Genomic DNA, 22,933 nt, shown 5'->3' on the forward strand with positions numbered 1-22,933 from the left:
GAGGGGGAATCTGTACCCGAAACGTTTTATGATGCTAATATTGTTGTACTCAGGAAGGAGGGGAAGGATCCTCTGGATTGTGGATCATATAGACCAATCTCCCTAGTGAACGTAGATTATAAAATTTTCACTAAAATCCTAGCCACTAGATTGAATAAGATCATATTAGACCTCATACACCCGGATCAAACCGGTTTTATGCCTGGGAAAAATACTTCTATCAATATCAGACGGGTACAGTCGGTCATACAATATAGTTCTTTGGAACCAGACAATAAGTGGGCATTGGCTTCGCTGGATGCAGCCAAGGCTTTTGACTCCCTCGAATGGCCCTTCTTGATTGCATGTTTACGGAAGTATGGGTTTGGGAATAAATTTTTGAGGGGGATAGGTACATTGTATGCAAAACCTAGGGCACGAATGGTGGTGAATGGCTCAATGTCTGCACCGTTTTCTTTGCATAGAGGAACTCGACAGGGGTGCCCTCTCTCCCCAGCTCTATTTGCCTTGGCGATAGAGGCCTTGGCAATATGAATGAGATCTTCTGTAGACATTAAAGGGATACATATCTCTGACAGGGTGGATGTCATCGGTTTGTATGCTGATGACATGGTGGTGTTTATGGATCAAACGGAGGAAACATTACCGAAAGTAATAACGATGATAGATTCAGCAAATTTTCTGGCCTTTATATAAATTGGGAAAAGTCTGCCCTGATGCCTCTCTCCCATGCTCCAATGTCCTGCCTTGAGACCCTCTCACTGCTACCTATTGTCTCCAAGTTTAAATATCTAGGAATATATATGTCCCAGAGTAGTCACTTAGACTTGCATCTTAATATATATCCGTTACTAGATGTGGTTAAATCCAAATTTGCTACCTGGGACAAACTACCATTATCTGTGGCTGGACGTATTAATCTCATAAAGATGATTTTGCTCCCAAAGCTGAGCTACTGTTTTCAACACAGCGCAATCATAATTCCTAAATCTTTTTTCACAACCCTAAATTCCCTTACTACATCTTTCATATGGGGAAAGACTAGGCCTAAACTTAAGTTATCCACCCTGCAAAGACCCAAACAAGGGGGTGGGATGGCTTTGCCAGACTACTACCTATATTATCTTGCTGGTCAGGCTAAAATGTTGAATATGTGGATGCCTGGGAAGGCTCTTCCTAACTCTGAAAACCATATTCTGCACTCAGCTAAAATTGATTGTCCACTGGGATTTCTGGAGATGGAGAGAACTACTGTTTCTCATTTATTACCTCTGCTTCGGTTGGCGCGATCAATATGGAGGCAAATTAAAAAGGTAACGGGTTTTGCTGACATAGCAGCTGAGATGCCATTGTGGAATAATGGTTATTTTTCGGTATTACTGGGCCATCCGTCCACCGAATTCTGGATATCGTATAGTGTCCTTACAGTGAGAGATCTACATAATCAGGGGATTTTTGTTTCCTTCGAACAGTTACAAAATACCCACAACATACCAAAATCTCAATTTTTCCGTTACTTGCAACTAAGGTCAGCCTTCCAGTCACATATGCGGAGTGTGGGCACGGGTCGAGCTATCTCAGATCTACCGTTAATAGGTATCCTTAATTCGCAGGGTCCCCAGGGACTTATCTCCTCTTTGTACACCTATCTGTTATCCATGGGTGAGGGATCTACCATAGATTCAATTAAAGGGAAGTGGGGACGGCTTCTGCCTGATACACTGGGAGAGGAATGGGATGAAATCCTGGAATCCCCAACTAAAGTCTCCCCATCAGCTAATAATAGGATGACCCAACTATATATTATATACCAATCCTATTTGACTCCGATTCGTCTTTTTAGAATGGGTCGCCTACACTCATCAGACTGTTTGAGATGCCATTCTAGCAATGCAGATTTTATTCACATGGTATGGGAGTGTCCTATTGTCTTCCAATATTGGAATGAGGTAACGACATTATTGACGTCATTGGTGTCGATCCCTGTCCCGCTAGAACCCCTGGTGTGCTTATTTGGAGTATGGGAGGCAGGGACTTGGGATCATCATACGGGAATTTTTCTAAGGGAAACGCTGTTTTTGGCACGAAAGGTGTTGGCTTTGAGATGGATGGGTGGTTCTTGTCCAACTCTTAGGGCATGGATGGACTTGGTGAATTCCATTGTTCCGTATGAGCGGACGCTGTACCAAAATAGAGGTAATCCAGCTAAATTTGAGAAGATATGGGAAAGATGGAATTCCTCCTGTCACACTGTTTAGGTTAAATAATTTAACGAATATATAGGGAAAAGGTGTAAGATGGTGGACATTATCTACTCAGAGTAGAATTTATCTAGAATTCTCCTTTAAGCGGCAGCATGTTAGCTTTAGAGGTTCTGTTAGAAGTTAGTGTAGTTAAAGTTTGAACAGAATGTAAACAAATGATTGACATGCATTGCTTGTAACTTTTACAACATTCCAGACATGACTATGTGTGGTAATTCTATGTATCTAATGGATAATAATGAATATAAGCAAATGTATGTATGGTTCATGCTGTAATTAATAAACGAATTTAAAAAAAAAAAAAAAAAAAAGAATGCGCCCACCGTTTTCTTCCAGAAGACGTCGGCCGAGGGACTTCACGGGGGGGGGGGGGGGGGGGGGGGGGGGGAGAGAAGATCCCATCTCTCTCTCCTCTGATGTGCGATATAACAGGAATCCATGTTTCTAGCTCTACATTACGCTACTCCCAGGTGGAAAGAATTCCTTCTAAGAAGGCAGTGTCAACTTGGGGCATGTAAACTTGTGATCCCTTGAATGCGGAGATGTAAAAGAATTGTGTAAACATTTGTGGGTAAAACTGCTTGTGGAATGTTTAACGTAGAAAGCCGAAACAACTTGCTTAAAGGGGGTTTCCAGTTACAACCTTGTCCTCTATACATTCTATTGAATTTACTGGGATTCTAATATCAAGAACTGTGTTATTCACAAAGGTCTTGAGGAGCAGTGCTGGAGTCAGTCAACTTCAATAAGTGTTGGATGAGCTTCATACACCTGTGTGTGCCTCGCCATAATTCCTACTTCAGTCCCTGCTGGAGTAAGAATTGTGGTGTAGTGAACGCCGCCACTCGTCATGAATTTAATGAGTGGTGTCACCACCCGTCCCAATTCCACCTATCTTGCCGGAGCTGGGCGAAATTAGCGTGAGAATACAAAAAAATTGCAGAAAATTTGCAAACAATTCATATGATCAGAATCGACATTGCTCATATGGATCAATTTAAAGCTCATTGTAATCAGTCGAAAAGTGTAAGAGGTGTGGAACTGAGAAGATTAACATCCTAAAACTGTGGTCACACGGTTTATTTTCCTGTGTAGTATTCAAATCAGTACAATCTGTATCAAGTATTGCTGTAGGAAAGAAGGATAGTGTGCATCAAACAAGAAAATATTACCTTGTCTGCAGACCCAGTAGCTAAGATGAACTCACTGTAGGGGTTGAATGAGAGGCAATTGACCTCAGCTGTGTGAGCATCTACAGAATGGCTAGGTTTGGAGGTATTGTTTGATCGTGTGTCCCATCTAAAACAGAGAGAAAGAAAAAAGTGGGTAATGGATAAACAACTATAAAACAAATTAAACGGTTTCAAATTCCATTATGTGACCTACCAGGAAAAAGCAAGGCTACTTTTATATGGCAGTATTTTGCATCAGTATTTGTAAGCCAAAATCAGAAGTAGGTCCAAAACACAGAAGACGTGTAGGTTCCACTCCTACACAGACAGACTAAGGTGGAAAGAGGAGGTTTAGAGATCACACACAGGCACAGTGTCAGGAGAGATGATCACACAGGGACTACAGCAGCAAGGACAAGTAGTAAGTAGGTTAGCATTAAAGTGGTAAAAGAGGCAGCAGAATACTGGATCCAGAGAACCCCCCAAGGCAGCCATGTATATGGCAAGTTTGAGAAAGCATTTTACACACTACAGATTAGAGAGCTAATACTGCAGCCCAAAACTTAGTGCAACTTTCAGAGCAAGTAAAATACGTTGAAATTCCCCCTTTAGCATAATTGTCCATAGTTTTAGGGTTTTTCATATTCCGATATAGCGATGCATATAATTTAAATATATTTGCTCAGTCAAGAAGGGGTTAGTTCGCAGTTTACTTTTCTACTATTGTTCCAGGAGCCATTACTTTCCTAATTTTGGCATCCGCTTAGCCTTATGAAGGCTTCTTTTTTAGGGGACAAGTTGGAAGATTAGAATTACACCACTTTACTTTATAATGTACTGATAGAAAAAAAAAATCCAAGTGCAGTGAAATGGTGAAAAAAAAAAATAAATACTGCTGTTTTTATGAGATTTGTTTACTGTGTTTACAGTGCAATAGAAACATCCTGCTAAAATGCTTCTTCAGGCTAGCACAATTATTGCAATACCAAACTTGTATGGCTGTTATTATATTTGAGACCTGTAACTATTTTTCTGTTGGTAGAGCTGTGCAAGGGCTTGTTTTATAGGGTTCACCACACTTTGCCGAAGGGTTTGAGAGAGGATACAGTAGCGTCATCATACCGTGCATTTGGAGGAATTAACTGTGGGGTACCGTAGTGTGTTTGGGGGGGGGGGTCACTTGTTGGCATCACTCTATATGGGCAAGATATAGTGTTTAAAATGTATTTTGTTTGAGGGACAACCCCTTTAAACCCTTAGGGATCAGGGGTATTTCAGGGTTTTGGGTTTTTTTTCCATTTTTTGCTCCCTTTCTTCTCAGAGTCATCATTTTGTTATTTTTCTGTCAATATGGCCATGTGAGGGCTTGATTTTCGCGGGATGAGTTGTTGATTTTACCATATCTTGTACTGGAAAATGGGAAAAATGTTCAAAGTGCGGTGAAATTGCAAAAAAAAGTGCAATTCCACAATTGTTTTTTGGATTTTTTTTTTTTTTTTTTTTTTTTTTTTTTTACACACACCATGTTCATTAAATGCTACAACTGACCTGCTATTATGATGCTCCAGGTCATTATGTGTTTGAAGATACCAAACATATCTAGGTTCTTCTATATTTAAGTGGTGCAAAAATCCAAAGTTTGTTTATATAAAAAAAAAAAGTCGCCATTTTCCAAGACCTGTAGCACCTCTATATTTCATGATCTGGGGCTAGGTGGCTGCTTATTTTTTGCATGTCTGTCATTTTTATTGATACCATTTTGGAGTAGATATCTTTTCATCGCCCGTTATTGCATTTTATTGCAATGTTGCAGAGACAAAAAAAAATAAATAAATTGTGGGGTTCTGATTTTTTTCCGCTACAGTGTTTACAAATCAGATTAATTCTTTCTATATATTGATTTATCAGGCAATTTTGAACGCGGCGATACCAAATGTGTGCATTTTTAACTTTTTTTGTTTTATTTTGAATGGGGCGACGGGGGGGGTGTGTGTGTGATTCGAATTTATTATTTATTTATTTTTTTTACTTGCTTCAATAGCCTCCATGGGAGTCTAGAAGCTGCGCCGTGCTTGTGCTACATAGAGCAGGGCTGCACCCCTGCTCTATTTAGCAGAAATGCTCACTTGATATGAGCACCGACGGGCAATGACCATCACGATTCCACCCGCAGCTGTTAGGGGCACATGACAGATCAGCTGTCATGGGCTGGAAAAGGTGTGGGCTCATCGCCGGAGCTCGCACCAAACACGGGGAGATGTTTGATGTCGGATATATTCGTAATTGAGCATTAAGGGGTTAAGTTTGCTTCCAAATGAAAAGGTCCATAGTTATATTGGATGAGAAAAAAAAAACAAAACTTCCACAATTGTAGACATTTTTTGTAAATAAATATCAAGGATGGGACTTGGTCCAAGTTTGCAATGTTGGCCCTCTGTGTACGAGTTGGACATTGCTGCCTTAGGGTAATGCTGCCTTAGGGTAATGAACCTGCGATCACTTGATCGCTTAATACTATATTGCAAAATATAGCTAAACTGCAGCTCGTAGGGTAATCAACATTGCCACCATGGAGATTTCAGCAGGCTCCAGCTGCAATATTACCCTATTAGCAGCCAGCAGTCGTGTTGGGCTGATGGGTGGCAGTGCATCTGACCGTTTAAATGGTTAATACAGCCACTGCTGTTACAGGAATATGCCAGTTATTTAACAGTCAGCATCTGCCGGGTACAGGGTGGACGCCATTCAAGAGCCCAACGCATACTTCCCCTGAGAGAAGGAGGAATCTTTACATTATATGGTTCTAAAGCAGTTAAGAGAAGAGAGCGTCCTCAATTAAAAGGGTTGTCCAAGTAGAGGACAACCCCTTTAATTGACGAAGATGTGCTCCTTCTTGATCTAAATGTTTGGCCCCGATAAAGCAAAAAATCCTATACTCACCTCTCGTGCTGTCACCGTTACAGCGGTGTCCGAACTCACAGCCCCAGGGCTCTAGCACGGTTATTGCCCAATCAGCACCAGTGTCACCATCTCCACCTTCAGACAAAAATCAAGCATGAAGAACAAGTCCGGGCTGCTGCTGCCCTCTCACATCCGCTTCATGCTCAATTCAACAGGAGGCGGGGACAGCGACGCCAGCGCCACATGTCACAACAGCACGGGAGCATGTGTGCCGACGGGAACGGCGTTAACCCAGGAGGTGAGAATAACTATTTTATTTGGGCCAAGCGAGGGGTACGAGAAGGTTTTTCAAGTAGTGGACAACTTCTTTAAGACCTGATTTTTATCACTCCAAAATCCTCAGAAATATCCAAGTCGAAAAGTACAGTACATAAACCAAAAAAAAGAATGCAGCTGCCAATTTTGTTTTGAAGGGGAGCAAACACTGGGACACATCTGATTAGTTGATAGTGGAGAACAAAGCACAGGGAAGAAATTAGACAGTGTGTAAAGTATGCATTTTCTTCCAAACTGGCAATCATACTAATTCACTTCACATAACACGGTTTACCAGAGGAGAACAACACGTACGTACATCATGAGTTTCTGGTCATCAGCTACAGATCCAAATAGGGATTCATGTAGTAAGTGCCACGAAACATCTTCCACCACTGCAGTATGTCCTGTAAAAATGGTCTTGGCATCAACCACCTTGCCCTCTTTGGGTACTGCACTGATATCCCACAAACAAATTGTCTGTAAGTTAATAAAAAAAAATATATATATATATTAATTGCCTCAAATTCTGAAATATCTTATTCAAAGTAGCTATAAAATTAAATCCAATAAAAGGCAGAGATTGGGAAATGGGAGACATAACCTGCACTGCTAGTTAGTACCTTCCAATAGTGGGCTCTGTAAATAACATTAGGATTCTAACAACCCAAAAACCATGTTAGATCTAGAACTCACATGGTCATCAGATGCACTGAGAAGGTTTCCACTAAGGTTAGGATTCCAGGACAATCCATATCCTTCCTTCTGGTGACCACGAAGCCGGAGATCAGGGTTACATTCACCTGAAGGATCTATACAATAAATATATAAGGACTATATAATACAACAGAAAAAGGTAAACGAGCAAGAAGGATATTAAAGTACAGAATAGAGTTACTGGATAATTATATAGCAATAAATGTAACCCCTTCAAGGCTTCATTTTAGCATTAATGACCATAGGAACCTCTGCAAAAACTGTACGAAGACATGTTTTATTGACAGTGCAAGGTTAGATACTGAAAAGCAATATGCCACACTTGCATATACTACAGTGGGGGAAATATTGCCTTGAACAACTAACCCTTTAAGGATGCAGCCAACTTTCATTTTTGCTTTTAGAAGTACACTATCATTGTAAAAAAAAATAAAATAAAAATAAAAAAAGGAATTCCACCATTTGTTGTGTGGTAAAAACAACCTGGCAATATGATTCTTCAGGTCAGGGCACCTGTGGTGAGGTTTTGCATAAAAAATAAAAATAAATAAAAGTTGCTTGTGCTGCCATTTTTCAACACCTAAAACTTTATATTCCCCATCGATTAACCAGTGTTTAGCCTTTTAAAGTTTTTAAATACATTTGTCATTCGGTCGCATAGTGTGGCAACTCACAAAACAAACAAACAAAAAAAAACACACATAATGGCTAGCAATTCCCATAAATAAACCCCACAAAATATCCATAAAAGTAAAGGCTGCTCCCTCTCCCAAGTTCCACAAGCTCGCTGCCTCGGGGGTAACCCTTTGACTGATCGGTCCTTCAAACCATATATCAAAGACCTTTCCACTTCCTGCCAAATCAAAAATATCTCCCTGTACGTACATTGCTTAAACAAGAATCTGCAAAAAACCTAGTGCACGTCCTCGACTATTGCAACCTCCTGCTTTGTGGCCTCCCCTCTAACTCTCGCATCCCTCCAATCTATCCTAAATTCTGCTGCCCAAATAATCCCCCCGCTATTCCTCAGCCAATCCTCTCCGTCAATCCCTTCACTGGCTCTCCATTGCCCAGAGACTCCAGTTCAAAACCTCAGCCACGACAAAGCCTTCCGAAATCCTGTCTCCTCCATACATCTGTGACCTCGTCTCCCGGTACTTTCCTGCACGCAACCTCCGATCCTCACCAGATCTCCTTCTCTTATTTCCTCTTCCTACAATCGCAAGCAAGATTTCTCCCGTGCATCACCCCTACTCTGGGACTCTCAAACCCAACATAACAGACTGTCTCCTACTGTGGAAACCTTCAATAGGAACCTGAAGACTCATCTCTTCTGACAAACCTACAACCTGCAGTAACCACCGATCATCCAAGCCACCGCACGGCCAGCTCTACCCTCACCTACTGTATCCTCCCGCATCCCCTATAGACTGTGAGCCCTCATAGGCAGGGATCTCTCTCTTCCTGTACCAGGTGACTTGTATTGTTCAAGATTATTGTACTTGTTTTCTATTATGCAAACCGCTTTTCACATGTAAAGCCCCATGGAATTAATTGCAATAGAACAATAAATAATAAATGTCAACTACAGCAGCTGAGAATCTCAGTTCCAGAATGAGACCAGAATCACCACTATAGTTGTTAGCCTGAGATGTCAGCAGCGGGGTTACATTTCCATAATTTTTTTTGCTGTGCAAAAACACAGCATCTTACAGCTACAGCAAAGTGGCTGGGGTTTATAGAAAGTTCACGCCCACTGTGCAAGTCAGTTTAAGTCCGCAAAATATCTTCAGAATATGCTGAGTTATGTGTAATCCACATATTACAAGTGTATATCCATTTCCGCTGCGGAAATGCACTAAACACATGTAATCCACACTTTAAAAAGTTGGCAAATATCAAGAAACGTCAAGAACAAAGACGCTTTTAGTGCATGACCTACCAAAAGGAGAAAAAAACTGCAGTATCAAAAAGCGATCAGAAGAAAGCATGTTATTAAATGAAAACTTTTTTTTTTTTCCTGGTGCAGAAATGCTGCAGAATAATACAGACAAAATACCACCATTTCCTGAATAATCTACTTGAAAAACTTAGGGGGTACACACACATTTAACCCCTTAGTGACAGAGCCAATTTGGTACTTAATGACCAAGCCCATTTTTACAATTCTGACAGCTCACTTTATGACTTTATAGATCTGGAACGCTTCAAAGTATACCACAGATTGAGACTTTTTTCGTGACATATTGCACCATGTAAGTGATAAACTTTATTTGATAAAACTAGCGTTTATGAAAAAACAGAAATTTGGCAAAAACTTTGCGATTTTCAAACTTAATTTTTGTACCCTTAAATCAGAGATTGGTGTTACACAAAACAGTTAATAAATAAAGTTTCCCACATGTCTACTTTACATCAGCACAATTTTTGGAAACATTTTTTTTTGTTAGGACCTTATAAGGGTTAAAAGTTGACCAGCGATGTCAGGAACCACCTCACATTTGGAGTTTTTTGGGTGAGGGGGCTCGGGGTTCAATATAACAAATACCCAAAAGCAACACCATTCTAAAAACTGCACTCCTGAAGGTGCTCAAAGCCGCATTCAAGAAGTTTAACAACCCTTCAGGTGCTTCACGAGAACTAAAGCAACGTAGAAGGAAAGAAATAACATTTTACTTTTTTCACAAATAATTTACTTTGGACCCAATTTTTTTTTTTTTTTTCACAAGGGTATAAGGAGAAAATGGACCACAATTTGTTGTGCAATTTTTCCTGAAGCCTGTATGTGAGGGAAACTCACTGTTTGGATGCATGGCAAGGCTCAGAAGGGAGGGAGCACCGTTTGACTTTTTGAACACAAAATTGGCTGGAATCAATGGTGGGCGCCATGTTTATTTTGGAGACCCCCTGATGTACCTAAACAGTGGAACCCCCCCGATTCTAACCCCCAACCCAAGCCCCAACAGAAAAATTGAAACTTTTTTCTTTATTTTATTAATTTTTAGATCTTGGCAGGCGCACTGCGCATGTGCCTGACATTTTCTTCCCAGAAGACGCCAGACGTCCGGGGGACAGTATCAGAAGATGCAGGAGGAGGAGGGTCCAGGGACACCGAAGGTACCGGTGAGGGCTCGGGGGACACTATTTCTCTCTCCTCTGATGTGCTAGATCTATCAGAGGAGAGAGTAATCAAATGGGGGGGAAAGAAGACGACTTTTTTTTTTTTTTTTTTAGCGGTCGCCGTTATTCTGTGTTCTTTGAGGTCTCAGCTACCCCCGATAGCCGAGACCCTGGAGAATTTCTGACGCTGGGAGACGCTATAATCTTATTTCTCAGCGCCGTTAAAAAGCGGCGCTGAGGATTAAATACCATTAACTTCCACCGCTAAAGGCGTATCGGTGGTCATTAAGGGGTTAAGAGAGGTCATGTACACAGACCCTTAGGAGCACAATGTATCAAATGCTTTCATGCCATAACTCTGGTATACAGGCTTTAAAAACTCGCAAAATTAGGTGCAACTTGGGAGAAGTGTCTAGATTTTACTACTTTTGTCGGCAGTGTCTTCCAGTTGCATTGAAAAATGGGCAGAGTTGTGGCTGGAAGAGGGTGTTATGCCACCACCAATGTAATTCTTGACAAGCTGTGGCATTCCCAAAGCCAGAAATCTCACTCCAATACCCGACTAGAATGAGAATTCTGGCATAGCACACGGAGGCACAGACCACTCGTAAATGATCCAGATTCATAATAAGGCATGTACCTCTATGAATTAGGAGCATCTGACTTCAGCACACCCCCTCATCAAGATCTATGTGAACAACACTGGTCTTCATGAATTGGGCCATTAGTGTCCATGAACCTGCGATTGCTTGATCTACAGGTGCATCTCACAAAATTAGAATATAAAAAAAAAATAGGTATTAGATCTACCAGTAATTACGTTTCCAGGAGTCCATCCTAACTGCACCATGGAGGTCGACCTCCTCCTCCTTAAAGGGACAGGAAAACCATACGAGGTTGAAAGTACCACACCATGGCTGATGCAACTTAAATTTATTTAAACCGATATCGTATTTAAGACATCATGAACACAATCAGGGAGGGAACTAACCATGCTGTCAGGATGGACTCCTGGAAACAATCGGTAGGTCTAATACCTATTTTCCAGGACATCTCTCCTGACCGCACCATGGAGAATACCAAAGTACCTCCTCAGGGTGGGACCACTGCTTGGAGAACCTTTCTCCCAAGGGCAGTTTGCTGACAACACCTAATTTATAATGCCTGCAAAACGTATCTAGCCTGGCCCAGGTGGCAGCCTTACAAATCTGCTCAACTGATGCCCCAGCCCTCTCAGCCTAGAAGGTGGAAACTGCTCTCGTAGAGTGGGCTCTTAAAACTTCGGGGGGACTGATCTCTTCTGACTGATAGGCTAAGGAGATTGCAGAGGTAATCCATCTTGCGATGATGGCTTTAGAGGCTTCGTTCCTCTTATTTTTACCCCCAAATAAGACAAACACGTTAGGATCCTGTCTCCAATTACGAGTGGCCTCTAGATATTCAATGACTGCCTGTCCAACATCCAACGCGTTAAGGGCCTGTTCTTTCTGGTTTGAGGGGTTCTCACGAAAGGAGGGTAAGATAATCTCCTGATTTAGATGCTGACAGGACACTACCTTTGGTACGAAAGCGGGGTCTAACATTAGAATTATGCAATCTTCCCTTATCAGAAGATATAAATCCAGAGTCGAAAGGGCCTGAATTTCCCCTAGTCTCTTTGCAGTAGTAATGGCCACTAAACACAGTTTTGATGGTCCAGACAGACGGACAATCTTTTCCCCTGGTACAGAAGGCTCCTTGAAGAGGGCCAAATTTAGATCCCAAGGGGGCACCGGCTGCCTAATAGGTTGCAATCTCCAAATCGCCATGACAAATCTAGCTACCCAAGGGTGAGTGGCTAGAGAATAAAAAAAAAATGTACTTAAAGCAGACATCTGGACTTTTAGTGTGCTAGGTCTAAGCCCTTTATTAAAACCCACCTGGAGGAAGTCTAAGATCGCAGGGATATCAGGTCTGCCTGCCACCTTCCAGACAGAACCCTTTCCATATTTTGTTGTATATTACAGAAGTAAGCGGCTTTCTACTAGCCTGAATCGTGGTTATGATTTGGTCCGATAACCCCTGAACTCTCAGGATGTCCCGCTCAGGATCCAAGCTCATAGATGAAGCCTTCCTGGGTTCTGATGAAAGACTGAGCCCTGGTGGATTATATCTTCCCTCTGAGGAAGCAAAACCGGATCTTCTAACGCCATAGCTTTTAGAAGTGGAAACCAACTTTTTGCCCAATAAAGGGGAGATCAGAAATACCTTCGCCTGATCCTCCTGGATCTTCCTGAGAACCCCTGGAATAAGCGCCATCGGGGTAAAGGCATAAGAAAGAGACCTGCTCCACTTATGGCTCAACACATCGATGGCTTCTGGGTTGTCCAATGGATTGAGGGAGTAAAATCTGGTAATCTTTGTATTCTTCCTGGTCACCAATAAGTCTCTTTGAGGTGTACCCCAGAGATGACAAGTACTGGAACACCTCCTCGTTCAGTTCCCATTCCGTCTGTCAGACCTTTTGTCTGCTCAAGTAATCTGCCCCAACATTCTGTGACCACTTGAGATGAACCGCTGCCACCGACAACCATTTTCTCTGTCCTGGAAAAAAAAAATCTTGTATGCCAGATCCGGGAATGCCCAATGTCTCGGCCCCCTCTGATGTCGCAGGAAAGAAACAGTCGTCACGTTGTCTGATAAGATCTTTACATGTTGACCCTTTAGCACTGCCTGATTTCATCTTAGGGCTTCCCACACGGCGTAGGCCTCCCTGTAAGTGGAGGACTTGGACCGGATCTCTGATGGCCATCTGCCATGAAGAATCCTTCCCTCCAAGTGTTCCCTATCCCCACTTGCTGGCGTGAGTGGGGATCACCACACATGTTGAGGCGGTCCAAGGAATGGCCACCTGTAGATTTTCTGGCCGAGTCCACCAAAGTAGTGATCTTCTCACCACCAGGGATAAGGATATTTTTCTGTCAAGTGATGACTGGTGCCGATCCCAGACAGACAAGACTTCCCTCTGCAAAGCTCCTGAGTGGAACTGGGCCCACCGGACACAGGAGATGCAAACGGTCAAGAGACCTAAAATTTTCATTGCAGACCTGATGGAAACACGACTTCTCAGGAACTATTTCGTACTGTCCCGTTTTTCCTCTGGTAGGAAGGATGTTCTGAATCTGGAGTCCAGTAGTACACCCTGTTTTCTGGTACCAGGTCCAATTTCTGCCTTTTGATAATCCATCTGAGGTACTCTATTGTAGACATGGTCTTTTACCTGTGAAGTCGGAGTACTTCAAGCGAATTTGCCACCACGAGGAAATTAAGTACGGCACTATGATAATCCCGGTTTCTTAGGTAGGCTATCATCTCTGACACCAACTAGGTAAATACTCGCGGAGCCGATGCTAGGCCAAAAGGAAGGCACTGAAAGTGGCAGGTTCGATTCAGGCTCTTCACTGCAAATCTTAAGTATCTTTGGGATGCCGGGTGAATAGGGACCTGGTAATATGCGCTTTTTAGCACCAAAGGTCCCTGTCTATAAAGGGAACCCTAGTTTTTAACGACTCCATTCTGAATCTTTTGTATCTGACCAAGAAGGTTAGGGGCCTCAAGTTTATTATGGTGCGGGACTCGCCTGATGGATTTATAATGGTAAACAGAGTAGTGACCTTCACCCTCTTCTGCCTGGGGAACCGGAACTATGACCACCATGTTGACCAGCTCCTTTTAAGTCTGATAACATGGGAGACTGTCGATAAGGTCCGGGGAGTGATAAACCTTTCGGGGGGTGGTATAGTAAATTCTACCGCGTAACCCTCTGCTATGGTTCTGAGAACCCACTGATCCTGGGTAATCTGGAACCAATTTGCCGCAAAGCGTTTGTCGGCCCCCGGATCAGAATGGTGACATTACCTTCTTGATCTGGAACTCGACCCAGACCCAAATAGGGACCCTTTACTCTTCCCTCCTTTGTTGCAGTTTCCTCTACTGGACTTCCCTTTGGCCCCAGTAATCGGACTGTCTCCAAGAAGGACCTGGTTTACTAAAGGACTAGTTTCTTCTAAACCTATCTTCAGGGAATCCTTTTTGTCAGGTGCCTTCTCTAAGATGTCATCTAATGCCGGCCCAAACACCCTTAACCCTGAGAAGGGAATGGAGCATAGCTTATTTTTGGAGGCGTTGTCCCCCTGACCAGGTTTTCATCCAGATAGCCCTTTAAACCTCACTGGACAAAGCTATTCCTAGTTTAAAAAGCTTACAGATTTGGCAGATGTATATGCCAAAAATGCTGCAGCAGATTTCATTAGAGAGAGGGAGGCTATGATTTCCTCTCTCGGAAGTTTTGTTGGTCAAATGCTCCTCCAGTTGTCCCAGCCATAAAAACAGACTTGGCAACTGAAGTAGCAGCTATGTTGGTTTTGATCAAAGCCGCAGATGTCTCCCAAGCACTTTTCAGGAAATTATCCGCCTTCCTGTCCATGGGGTCTTTTAGACTTGAGGGCTCGAAGGGGATGGATGTCTTCCTGGCGACTGGCACATCAATCTTGGGGACCTCTTCCCAGATATTAACATCCTCAGGATCAAAGGGTAGACGATTCTTAAAATCCCGTGGTGTCAGCAAGCGTCTCTCAGCATCCTCCAGGACTATAGCAAGGATATGGTCATTAACTGGGAATACACGCTGCTTCTGAGCCCTGAGACCCCCGAACATCACATCCTGTCTGGACTAGAACCAGAAACACATGGGCTACTTGCACACTGAACAAGTCTGTAGGAACCTGTTCACACCACCAGAAAACTTGAAGACACAAAAAAGCACAGTGAGGTCAAAAATACTCTGTTGTAAAAAAAAATCACAGTAATAAGCAAGTGCTAGTCAAAAGATGTAAAGAAAACAGGGTATTTAGTTGATACGTTTTTTTGCAAAAAAATGTATACTAAGCTGCTCCACCAAATTGCCAAGGTATACCCTTATAGAGCAGTCCTAACTAATGTATGCAATCCCTATCTGATGTATTTAAAACCTGATTATCTGTATAGTACCTGTATAAGCAGGGTTCAGAGAGAAAAAAAATATACATGTGGACATGCAGGATGGAACAGCTTAAATGCAAATGACCCACAGAGGAGTGGTGGACTCCCCAGTCTTGTAGAAACAAGAGAACAATTATAGAACCAGAAACACATGGGCTACTTGCACACTGAACAAGTCTGTAGGAACCTGTTCACACCACCAGAAAACTTGAAGACACAAAAAAGCACAGTGAGGTCAAAAATACTCTGTTGTAAAAAAAAAATCACAGTAATAAGCAAGTGCTAGTCAAAAGATGTAAAGAAAACAGGGTATTTAGTTGATACGTTTTTTTGCAAAAAAATGTATACTAAGCTGCTCCACCAAATCGCCAAGGTATACCCTTATAGAGCAGTCCTAACTAAAACGTATCAACTAAATACCCTGTTTTCTTTACATCTTTTGACTAGCACTTGCTTATTACTGTGATTTTTTTTACAACAGAGTATTTTTGACCTCACTGTGCTTTTTTGTGTCATCCTGTCTGGACTGTAGATTTGGGATCTCCTCCACCTGCATCATATGTCTGATAGCCTGAGTTAGGTCATCAGTATCCTCTGAGGCAAACAAGTTTTTTTCCTGCCCGGTTCCGGATTCTCCAATACCTCATAAGCTTCTTCCTGGTCTGACCCCAGGATTTGGGATTCCTAGCCCAAGCTCAGATCCATCTCCCATGTCTTTTAACACATGGCGCTGGACCGGGAAGTTGCAGACGGGTAAGGCTAGATATGGAGGCCTGAACCTCTTTTCGAATCAAGGACCTCATCTCAGATAGTAGGGATGGCTGTACTTCCCTCACAACTCTGGTGGTGCAGGTGTCAGAGCGTTCTGCCATATGTCTCTGGTAATTTTATATGGCATATAGAGCATAGTCTGGTTTTTGCAGCAGCTATGCCAGATCATTTGGGCGTAGGCAGGGGCATAGCAGGGGTTCCCTTATCCTGTACATCGTAAAGAAAGGGAGTCCTGGTCAACTTTGCCTGGTTCCTCCATCATGCTCCTGAAAGCCCTGTGCCCCTCGAGATCCAGGTAATGGCTTTATTACCCGTCTCGCTGTTACTTCCACGTTCCACCCTGGAACGCACGCCAACCCTGTGTTCCAGCACCTCCTGATGTCACTGGAAGCGCGACTGACTTCTCCACTTTGCGACTTCAGGAAGCAGCAGCACCTTGCCGGCTGGCGTCAGAGCAGATAGCCCCCCATCGGGAGGAAGCGGCTCTACCCAGGAGCTCGTTCGCTCAACTGGTCTCTGCGGCTGAGGGACTCTCCACCGAAGAGTGTCAGCCTCATGCCTTCTTGGCAGGGAGAAGGATTGGCTGTGCCGCACGAACCCCCCGAGCCCATCCTGATAAGCTGAGTTTCTCCTTTTCTGTGTCCCTACATGCAAGGACAGGGGAAAAAAATAAAATAAATAAACACTGAGGGAGGTGGGTGGGGAGGGGCCTTTTAACCTCTCGTGTTTTCCTGTCCCTGTAAGGAGGAGGCGAACGACCTCAATGGTGCGGTCAGGAGTTACATCCTGGAAAGTTAATTTCAGTTTTATAATACAAAAAGTGAAACTCATTTTATATAGAATGCAGTAATTGAGTCCAAAGGAGCCCTGACTAAGTATTAAGTGCATTTACTGAACATACATCTCAGTAGGCCAACATTTAGAATTTTAAAATAATTTTTTCAAGCTAGTGTTATAAAGTATTCTAATTTACTGAGATAATGACTTGGGTTTTCATTGGCTGTAAACCATAATCATCAACATTAACAGAAACAAACATTTGAAATAGATCACTCTTTAATGACTATATAATATGATAGTTTCACTTTTTGTATTGAAGAACGGAAATAAATTAACTTTTTGATGATATTCTAATTTTGTGAGCTGCAACTGTATATACTGAATTATTTAGTCCTAATCACGGGCTGTGATAAACACCAGCCTGTGGAACCGACATGGTATAGCGGTGGTGGGTAAACAGCTGCTAGAGGTAGATACTCGGATGCATTTGAGACTAATCAACATAAACTGACCGGCTCCATGGTGGATGTATTCATCTTTGAGGGTGAAAAAGGGTTGTTGCGTACTGGAATATACAGGACACAAAAATCTATACCCCTCACCTCATATCTCGGAAATAGTGTACAGGTGGCAGAAGAGTATAAATTGCATTTAATTTCTACGGGGGCCCCAAATTACTTAAGTAAGGTCTGGCCTGTAGTGGACATCCCCTTTGAGGGATCAATCTACCAAACCTGCAGTTTCCATGATTGCAGCAAATCCATAACAAGACTGCACGATATCAGTGTTTTCGTGCCAGTGTGATATATAACATTGTGTGAACCTGACCACAAGAACAGAAGTGTAGGCTTACCTGGTTTGGATGGGTGTTTAGTGTAGTCAAACACAAGAACATCACTGGTTGGTGTTTTGGTTGCAATTATGCATGGGTTCTGGGGCATATAGCGGGCTCTGTTTACTTCTCCTTCATGGTTTATTTTGATCTCAATCTCTATTTTCCCACTTACTGAACCAAAGCCTCCAAACTCTATAAAGAAAAAAAAGTGTTTACAAAAAAAAAAAAATACTCCACAAGACATTTTCAACATGAATCAACAAAAAGGGCATGACCTATCGGAGAGTGGGCAGAAAAGGGTATGACCTAAAGATACCAATCCTTTGTTAGTTGGCTTGCTTTGCATCATAAAGTTTTGCAAATAGTATAAACTCAGACTAGACAATGTTGAGAACATGCATAAAAATGCAGTACAATCGGCAGGCACCATCTTGAAGAGCAGAGGAAGCTGAGCAGATTGACATGTAGTTTTGTAATTAAATATTCAGTAAAATCAGTGTTTTAATAATTTAAACCTCTGCCCTCTCTGGGTTTTCGATACAGCGAATGGCACTAGTAAATATTCGCTTTCTCTGTATGCACAATAACAAAAAAAAAAATGATGTCAGTCACTGATCGGTCTAGTGGGTGGTCCTACAAGCAGAGGTTTAAAGGTTAAAACACAAGTTATACTGAATTTTTTTCCCTCACAAATCTGTATATCAATCTACTCCCCTTCCCCTGCTCTATAATATGGTGCCTGCAGACGACAGGTTCTCTATAAAGAGTGTCGCTTTCAGCACAGAAATACTGTTCAAACCAAGTACAGGTGCCGTGTGTACCTTTGGCGTGGCCAAACAATTCAGGGCGCCTTCCCACCTACTTTTACCCTCTAACTCCACCCATCCTCTGATTGACAGCTCTGGCTTTATAGAGCCATAGTAGGGCATAGATGTATATGAAAACCCCAGATGTGATCAGCCCCACAGACTAACGGATACTTGTTCCATCCATGCAAAACCTGGCTAGAGAACATTCCCGATGCATGGACGTCTGAATGAGGCACAATATTGAGATCCAAGTTTGCAGTGTCATAGGTTAGATTCAACCGACTTTGAAACATGGTCCATGGAATACACAGCCTGAAGACTGCATCTCCTGAACCAAGTTAAAGGGGATTCCAAGATCCTATCCCAATATGTAGTATGTATATTAATACCTCCAATTAGAAATATATCCTAGTTTTTCTAATTTGTTATGTCCCTTTGATCATGTACACGAATAGCAGGCCCTTAGGTATCCATGGTTACTGCCACTAGCTAACTTACTATATCAGTGGTCATAACCATGGGTACCAGAGTTCCTGCAATGCCTGCACATGAGGAGAGAGACTGATAATCAGAAAAACTATACTACATTTGTAATTGGAGGTAGTTGCTAGTATTAATACTACACATTGGGATAGGATCTTGGAGATGGGAGTACCGCTTTATCCGTCTCAAGACAGAATCTGATCACAGCTGGGTACTATCTATATATCTATTTTTTTTTAATGGAAGAACTCCAACAGCACAATTTAGCTTTCCTGCCTTACAACCCAGTGGCAATTAAATGCTTCTCTTCACAAGTGACGTTTCTAATCTGTTAATATGATTACAGCAAACCTTCTGGAAATCAAAGCGGTACAGGTGTCAAGAGGCAGCAGTGCCGCATTATGTCTTCCTGTCTAGATGAATATTTAAAGGGATTGAACTGGTGTGTGATAATGGAGATTAACAGGAGTCGTTCGTCATCGACAAGAGACTACATAGAATGATGGAGATCCGCTGCATGTATGTCTGTTGCTCGAAAAATCTGGAAGTGCAGATCCTATACAAATAGTTCTGACAACAGACATGACAAAACGTACCTCCACTTTTGCAACAAAAGGATTATGATGCAGACTCTGCAGCAATCATTTTTCGAACTTACTAAGAAGTCTGTGCTGCAGGCAGCACTAAACTAAACAGCATCCCGCTTATCGAATTCAGTGTAGGAGCAAACCTTGTAAAATCCTATGATGTGCGTAACCGACCAGAGGACTTTAGCCTAGCAGCAGGAAAAGGATGCAGTTTAGTGAAGCCTGCAACACAGACTTCAGGCGGTCCGTACTGCGGGTTATCGGCAAAAACAAATTAATTGCGAACAGTGTAGAAAAATCAGTATATAGTGCAGAGCCCTGCATTATAATCCTTTTCTTGTGAAACTGAAGATACACTGGCATTTTAAACAATGTACTAGATCAGCCGGGATCCATAGTCAGAGACTGGAATAGTCAAGCTCTGCCTCCGGATGGCTTCTCTCAGTGGTTCTCCAAACAACTGGCAACTGCAAGGAATCTGTCAATCACCTGCAACAAAGTTGGGAAAAGTCATCTGAACAAAATAAAAGAACGTTTTATTCATGGTGCTGATGTAAAGCAGACATGAGGGAAATGTTATGTATTAACCCCTTCAAGACCTTGCCCTTTTTCGGTTTTGCATTTTCGTTTTTCGCTCACCTCCTTCCCAGAGCCATAATTTTTTTATTTTTCCGTCAGTATGGCCATGTGAGGGCTTGTTTTTTGCAGGACGAGTTGTACTTTTCAATGTCACCATTGGTTTTACCATGTCGTGTAATAGAAAATGGGGAAAAAAATCCAAGTGCGGTGAAATTGCAAAAAAATGTGCAATCCTACACCTGTTTTTTGTTTGGCTTTTTTTGCTAGCTTCACTAAATGCTAAAACTGACCTGCCATTATGATTCCCCAGGTCATTACGAGTTCATAGACACCAAACATCCCTAGGTTATGTTTTATCCAAGTGGTAAAAAAAAAAAAAAATTGCGCAATTTTCCAATACCCATAGAGTCTCCATTTTTCATGATCTGGGGTCAGGTGAGGGCTTATTTTTTGCGAGCCGAGCTGACGTTTTTAATGATATCATTTTGGTGCAGATACATTCGATTACTAATTGAATTAGTCATGTTGGGGGGAGAGATGCAGGCTCTGAAATGAGTCACATAACGTGCAGGGTTGAAACTATATTTTCCCTGAAACACTTCAGCATGTCAGAGAACAATATACCTGGCTGCAGATGTATTATAACACAACCAGACAACATATTACCGGAACAAAAAAAACGGCACCGAAGGGGCTAATTAACACATAATGATGAAAAAATAGCCCCAGGCCTGACACAAGGCCACCCACTCCGTAATACCACTAAAGATAAGGAGAATAGAGGAGTATATTTGGGTATCAAAATTTATTAAATATGCAATATATAAATATAAACATTAATAACGTCTTTATTTTCGGATTGTGAATACATGTTATTAATGTTTATATTTATATATTGCATATTTAATAAATTTTGATACCCAAATATACTCCTCTATTCTCCTTATCTTTACTGGCTGCAGATGTGCAGCAAGGCTCCAATTCATGCTGTTTGTGGTTGGGGCAGCAGGAATCAGATGGCGGGTCCCTTTAACAAGGTAAGAAGTCACTGTACCTCCTTTTTCACTGTCGTAATGAGAGGCATCAAACTGGGCATCATCATTGGGAAGCTGCACGCTGGCAATGACGAGGTGGTTCTGCTCATCAGAGGTGTGCGTCCCGAGCACCAGGCGGTGAATGCTGAAGTCCTTCCCTTCTGGCCTGCCAATGCAAGAATACAGAGGTGACATCGGGCAGGGGCACAGCCCGGGGGTGGACGGGAGAGCCCGGACTCACCTGGTGACATCTGGGGGGGGGGGGGGGTTGGGGGATTTGAGAGCCCGGACTCACCTGGTGACATCTGGGGGGGGGGGGGGGGGGGGATTTGAGAGCCCGGACTCACCTGGTGACATCTTATGGGGGGGGATTTGAGAGCCCGGACTCACCTGGTGACATCTGGGGGGGGGGGGGGGGGGGATTTGAGAGCCCGGACTCACCTGGTGACATCTGGGATGGGGGGGTCGGAGGGGAGAGCCCGGACTCACCTGGTGACATCGGGCAGGGGCACAGTCCGGACTCACCTGGTGACATCGGGCAGCCACACTGCCCGGGGGAGGAGGGGAGAGCCCGGACTCACCTGGTGACATCGGGCAGCCACACTGCCCGGGGGAGGAGGGGAGAGCCCGGACTCACCTGGTGACATCGGGCAGCCACACTGCCCGGGGGAGGAGGGGAGAGCCCGGACTCACCTGGTGACATCGGGCAGGGGAACAGCCCGGGGGAGGAGGGGAGAGCACGGACTCACCTGGTGACATCGGGCAGGGGAACAGCCCGGGGGAGGAGGGGAGAGCACGGACTCACCTGGTGACATCGGGCAGGGGAACAGCCCGGGGGAGGAGGGGAGAGCACGGACTCACCTGGTGACATCGGGCAGCCACACTGCCCGGGGGAGGAGGGGAGAGCCCGGACTCACCTGGTGACATCGGGCAGCCACACTGCCCGGGGGAGGAGGGGAGAGCCCGGACTCACCTGGTGACATCGGGCAGCCACACTGCCCGGGGGAGGAGGGGAGAGCCCGGACTCACCTGGTGACATCGGGCAGGGGAACAGCCCGGGGGAGGAGGGGAGAGCACGGACTCACCTGGTGACATCGGGCAGGGGAACAGCCCGGGGGAGGAGGGGAGAGCACGGACTCACCTGGTGACATCGGGCAGGGGAACAGCCCGGGGGAGGAGGGGAGAGCACGGACTCACCTGGTGACATCGGGCAGCCACACTGCCCGGGGGAGGAGGGGAGAGCCCGGACTCACCTGGTGACATCGGGCAGCCACACTGCCCGGGGGAGGAGGGGAGAGCCCGGACTCACCTGGTGGCATCGGGCAGGGGCACAGCCCGGGGGAGGAGGAGAGAGCCCGGACTCACCTGGTGGCATCGGGCAGGGGCACAGCCCGGGGGAGGAGGAGAGAGCCCGGACTCACCTGGTGACATCGGGCAGGGGAACAGCCCGGGGGAGGAGGGGAGAGCACGGACTCACCTGGTGACATCGGGCAGGGGAACAGCCCGGGGGAGGAGGGGAGAGCACGGACTCACCTGGTGACATCGGG

The 22,933-nt window shown here is 43.9% G+C and overlaps 1 protein-coding gene across 1 annotated transcript in view; it reads right to left on the reverse strand.

Moving 5' to 3' along the window:
• The window catches only part of RBBP4 (RB binding protein 4, chromatin remodeling factor), a 39,633-nt gene that overhangs the window by 15,780 nt on the left and 920 nt on the right, over positions 1-22,933 (reverse strand). Inside the window, exons 3-7 of the mRNA XM_077295998.1 lie at positions 21,407-21,552; positions 17,913-18,086; positions 7,349-7,464; positions 6,972-7,132; positions 3,437-3,563 (exon numbers count right to left, since the gene is read on the reverse strand). Of these exons, the coding sequence (XP_077152113.1) occupies positions 3,437-3,563; positions 6,972-7,132; positions 7,349-7,464; positions 17,913-18,086; positions 21,407-21,552 (724 nt within the window). The remainder of the gene's footprint in view (positions 1-3,436; positions 3,564-6,971; positions 7,133-7,348; positions 7,465-17,912; positions 18,087-21,406; positions 21,553-22,933) is intronic.

Source organism: Ranitomeya variabilis, chromosome 3 (assembly GCF_051348905.1).
Source record: "Ranitomeya variabilis isolate aRanVar5 chromosome 3, aRanVar5.hap1, whole genome shotgun sequence".
NCBI classification, from domain to species: Eukaryota; Metazoa; Chordata; class Amphibia; order Anura; family Dendrobatidae; genus Ranitomeya; species Ranitomeya variabilis.